The sequence below is a fragment of the Narcine bancroftii genome, chromosome 10, assembly GCF_036971445.1.
Source record: "Narcine bancroftii isolate sNarBan1 chromosome 10, sNarBan1.hap1, whole genome shotgun sequence".
Classification (NCBI taxonomy): Eukaryota; Metazoa; Chordata; class Chondrichthyes; order Torpediniformes; family Narcinidae; genus Narcine; species Narcine bancroftii.
The window spans coordinates 49,491,271-49,496,385 of NC_091478.1; the positions used below are offsets into that span (position 1 = coordinate 49,491,271).

Genomic DNA, 5,115 nt, shown 5'->3' on the forward strand with positions numbered 1-5,115 from the left:
ACTCCGATCAAGGTCCTTTTCTCTTGTGAATTCTGAAGTAAAGTATTCATTTCAGACCTCCCCAGCCTTCTCCGCCTCCAAGCATACTTTGTCTACTTACAGCCCCAACCTTCAGTGTCGTCATACTTGTTCTTCGCATACGCGTTGAACCCCTTGGGATTCTGCTTGATCCTACATGCCAAGGCCTTTTCATGCCCCCTTCAAGCTCTCCTTAGTCTTTTGTTAAGCTCCTCCTTGGCTACCATTTACTTCTCATGAGCCCATCCTGTTTCCTGCTTCCTGTATCTAATGTATGCTTCCTTCTTCCTCTTGAATAGCTGCCTCATCTGCTTTGTCAACCACAGTTCCCTTTTCCTACTATCTTTTCCCTGTCCCAGTGTTCCATTTTGTTTACCTTTATCCATACCAATGCTAAAGCTCATGGAGTTGTGGTCACTCTCACTCCCCCACTGAGAGGTCCACCACCTGACCAGGTTCATTACCCAGAATTAAATCCAGTATGTCCTCTCGTGTCAGGAATCCTTCTTGAACACACCTGACAAATTCAGCCCCATTTATCCCTCTTGTAGTCAGGAAGTGCCAGTCAATATTAGAGAAGTTGAAATAACCCATAACTACAACACTATTTCCTGCACTATTCCAAAATCTGCCTGCTTATCTGCTTCTCGGTGTCCCGAGGGCTATTTGGGGGCCTTTCAACTAATCCTAGTACAGTGATAGCTCCCTTCCTATTTCTGACTTCCATCCACACTGTCTCAGTTGACACCCCCTCAGCAACATCCTCTCTTTCTATAGCCTTGATACTATCCCTGACCAATAATGCTACTCCTCCCCTCTCTTACCTCCCATCCTATTCTTTTTAAAACACTTTAACCATGGTACCTGCATCAGCCAATATTGCCCTTTGTCCAGCCAAGTCTCTGTAATGGCCACAACATCGTAGTTCCGTGCTCTAACTTCATCCCCTTTATCCCTAATCTAGCATTGTTAAAGTCATGTTTCAACCCCTCTAACTAGCTACAATTATCTCTGTCCTTCCTAAAACTCAGAACACATAGCATCATGCTTTTGACTTTCTGCCGTATTCTCTGCATTCACATTCTGGTTCCCACATCACCCAACCACCCGCCAAACTAGTTTAAACCCTCCCCAACAGCTCTAGAAACCTTCCCTTTCCAGTTCAGGGGGAGGCCGTCATTTAAAAAAAACAGGTCAGACCTTCCCCAGAAGAGATGCCAATAATCCACAGATTTGATCCCCTGCATCAACTCTTCAGCCATGAATTCATCTGCCACATCTTCTATTCCTACCTTCTCTGGCTCGAGGCAAAGGAAACAATCCCGAGATTACCACTTTTGAGGTCCTGCTTTTTAAAGTTCTTTCCTAACTTCCTTCAGCACCTTATCACCGCTCCTATCTATGTCATTGGCTCCCACATTTATCTGCACCCCTCCCCCTCCAGAATGCTGTGAACTCAGAGACATTCTTGACCGTGGCACTTTGGAGGCAACATACCATCTTGGAGCCTCGATCTTGCTCACAGAACCTTCTATCCACATGCCTAACGAGTCCCCAATCATCATTGCCCCTTCTCCCCACCCCCCCCTTCCGAGCCGAGGGGCCAGCCTCTGCACCAGAGACTTATCTCTGCACCATGACTTATCTCTGGTAGATCATTGCCCCAACAGAATCTAAAACATTATACATTGTTGAGGGGAATGGCCATAGAGGTGTTTTGCATTGACTTCCTATTCCCCATCCCTCTCCTAACAGTCACGCAACTACTTGCCTCCTGACATTTGGGGGTGGCTGTCTCCCTGAAGCTCCTCTCCATCACAGCGTCCCAAATGATCTGGAGTTCATCCAGCTCCATCTCCATAACTTGGTCTTCCAGGAGCTGCAGCTGTCTTAACTCTTCCTAACTTAAATACAAAGACCTTACCTAGCCTTACCTTCATCCTCTGCTCGCCTAAGCAACGAGAGCCAAAGCTTCAAAATCCCACTCCTAATCTGAACTACCCACACACCGACTGCTCCACTTGAGCTACCCCTCTTTTTATTTGTAACTGCCGCTTATCTTTATACTCCTCCCACCAATCACCATTCCATTTAACCCTTAACCTGCCTTCTGCTCCCTTTTTAAATGCACTGACTTCAAGCTGGTTCCCAACACTCACAGTTCTCCAAAGTCCCTTGCTCCTCCTCTTCCAGCAATGGTCCCGAGATGAAGCATACAATTTGCCATGTTAGGGCAGCCCATGACTGAACTACCTTTAACCTGTTACAACACATCACGATGAATTGACCACAGAAATGACATTGAAGCCCCTGACTAAAGAGTACCCTACTGCATTACCCATTTAGTATTGCGATTCTCGTCAACAAGAGTCAGTCGTGGTGCCACTGATTCAGCTATTTTCTCCTCTAAAGACTATTCCTTCCTACATACACACACACACCTCACCACCAAGTAGCCAAATATCTGTTAGACATGGACAAACATAGGAAGTAGATAGGGGAGGAATCACCTGACAGTCACCATCTCTCTGAACCTGTCATGTGACTATCTCCCTGAAACTGTCTCTGGCTCTCTGCCTGCTATATACTTCTCAGTGAGACCAGCTGCTACTCTTACCAATCCACACATCCTTGAGATGTACTGCAACTGGACATATATTGTGCATTGTTGTCCTGGACAATGAACTGTGCTGACCTCACAGGAGAAGCATAGCATTCCACTAAATGCCATTTTTGCCCCTTATAATAGACAAGTTAACAAGATCTTGTATTGCAGGCCAGTCCAAAAGTATAAAGGATGTGCAATTAAAGATGGGATGATTTACTGGATCCAAATTTGGCAATAGAAGGAGGAGGGATTTATGTTTGTCACTGGTCGTTTACTACATAGAACAGTCCTGAGATCCATGCTGTTTGTGATATTATGTTAACTTGGATGGAAATTCACGATACATGATTATAAAGTTTGTAGGTAACAAAAAACAGTTTTGCTGTGGATAGTGAGGAAGAATATCCAAAGATGCATCAGGATATTAATTACATGGAAAGTTGAGGAGAGTATTAGCAGATTGAATTTTATCCTGGCCAGATGGAAGACAATGCTTTTGTGCAACTTAACATACATAACAATTACAGCACGGAAACAGGCCATTAGGCCCTTCTAGTCCGCACCGAACCAAACACCCCTTTCTAGTCCCACCTCCCTGCACAATGCCCATAACCCTCCATCATAACATGGCTGCATATAAAGACAGCCATGTACAGCAATGATCAGAAGCTAACAAATATTGATGAACAGACAGCTCGATTTTTTAAATTTATACATACAGCCTGGTAACAGGCCCTTTTGGCCCATGAGCTGGTGCCACTCAATTAACCTACAACACTGTTTTGAAGGGTGGGAAGAAACCCACAGACACAAGGACAACATACAAATTCTTTGGAGACAGTGGCAGATTCGAACCCTGACCACTGGAGCTGTAATGGCATTGTGCTAATTGTGACACTAACCATGCCACCCTGCTTGTTTCTCTCTTCACAGAATTGACCTGTAATAGTCACTGCATTTTCTACTTTTATTTCATATTTGCACATTGATGGCATTTTACTTTTAGAATAGCCTTGTAATCAATTTAGAAAGAAAATGCTGTGAATTGCATGGTGCATTCTGTAACTGCAAGTGATCAACAATCTCACTTTCATATAATGATTGTGGGAGAATTAATTATCTCTTCCTTGATTACCAAGAGCAGAAGAGGCCACCAGGACAGTCTGAAGAGCTGGGACTGGTTCAAGAAATTACACAGAGGAGAACCAAAATAATCTGTGGTTAAAAAATGAGATATCCTCAAAAAACATTGGTACCTTGATGCATCTCATTATTTGTTTACATATATATGCTGTGTACAGTCTTTTTTTTTCCCGCTATCAACAAGTGGTCATTCTGCCTCGCCCACAGGAAAAGGAAGGTCAGGGTTGTATGTGATTTTATGTATGTACTCTGACAATAAATCTGAACATCACTTACTTTATCTTGGAAAAATAAATACAAAAAGGTACTTGCATCACAATTAATTTATTTGACAGACATAAAGAGCATTAAAGTCCACAGTTAGACAAACCTATCAACATCAACAGAAATAAATGAAAGTGGCATCAAATAGCAGGATCAAACCTCTGCAATCACATGAACTCTCTGGTGTCTCAACAGGTGTGATGATCGTGTAAATCCCTTTCCACAAGCAGAGCACATGAATGGCCTTTCTTTAGTATGAACCTGCTGGTGCCTCAGCAGGTTGGACGATTGAGTGAATCCCTTCCCACACACAGAGCACAAGAACATTTTCTCGCCAGTGTGAATTCGCTGGTGAGTCCGAAGATTGGATGCAGAGCTAAACCCCTTCCCACAAACAGAGCATATAAGTGGCCTTTCCCCTGTGTGCACTCGCTGGTGTTGAATGAGGTGAGATGACTGTCTGAACCTCTTCTCGCAGTGAGTACAACTGAATGGCCTCTCGTCGCTGTGAACAAGTTGGTGTTTAATCAGATCTGCAGAGATTTTAAAGCAATTTCCACAGTCAGAACATTTAAAAGGTCTCTCGTTTGTATGAACTCTCTGATGTAACTGGAGACTGGAAGATAAAGTGAATCCCTTTCCACACAATAAGCAGGTGAATGGCCTCTCCCCAGTGTGGCTGCGTTTATGAGTTTCGAGCTGGGATGGTGAGCTGAATCCCTTTCCACAGTCATCACATTTCCACGGTTTCTTCGTGGAGCGTGTAGCCTTGTGTCGCTCCAGGTTTGATGATCAGTTGCCAGCTCGATCACACAGTTTATATCTGCTGTGGAAGGTGTAACATTTTCTAGGGTGTATTTATTTTTGCACAGAGGACAATAATATTCAAGTCCTAATGAATCGAATGGCCAGATCTGGATGTGATTCCAGCTCCCAAATCTTCCCATTCACATAATCTGTAAGAGGAGTTCTTCATGTCATCACTGTCACTGTAGGACATTTCAGAACATTAATTGGTTCATTATTTTTTTTGTACTATCATTCCTCTAATGCAGTACATCTGATACAACACAACATACCTG

General features: G+C 43.6%; 1 protein-coding gene across 1 annotated transcript; it reads right to left on the bottom strand.

Moving 5' to 3' along the window:
- Positions 1 to 4,074: 4,074 nt before the first annotated feature.
- Positions 4,075 to 4,825, bottom strand: LOC138744059 (zinc finger protein 239-like; the record flags this gene model as incomplete). Its single annotated transcript, XM_069899552.1, has 1 exon — positions 4,075 to 4,825. A coding segment is annotated over one exon (639 nt), but the record flags the coding sequence as incomplete, so codon positions are not given.
- Between the last annotated feature and the right edge of the window lie 290 nt (positions 4,826 to 5,115).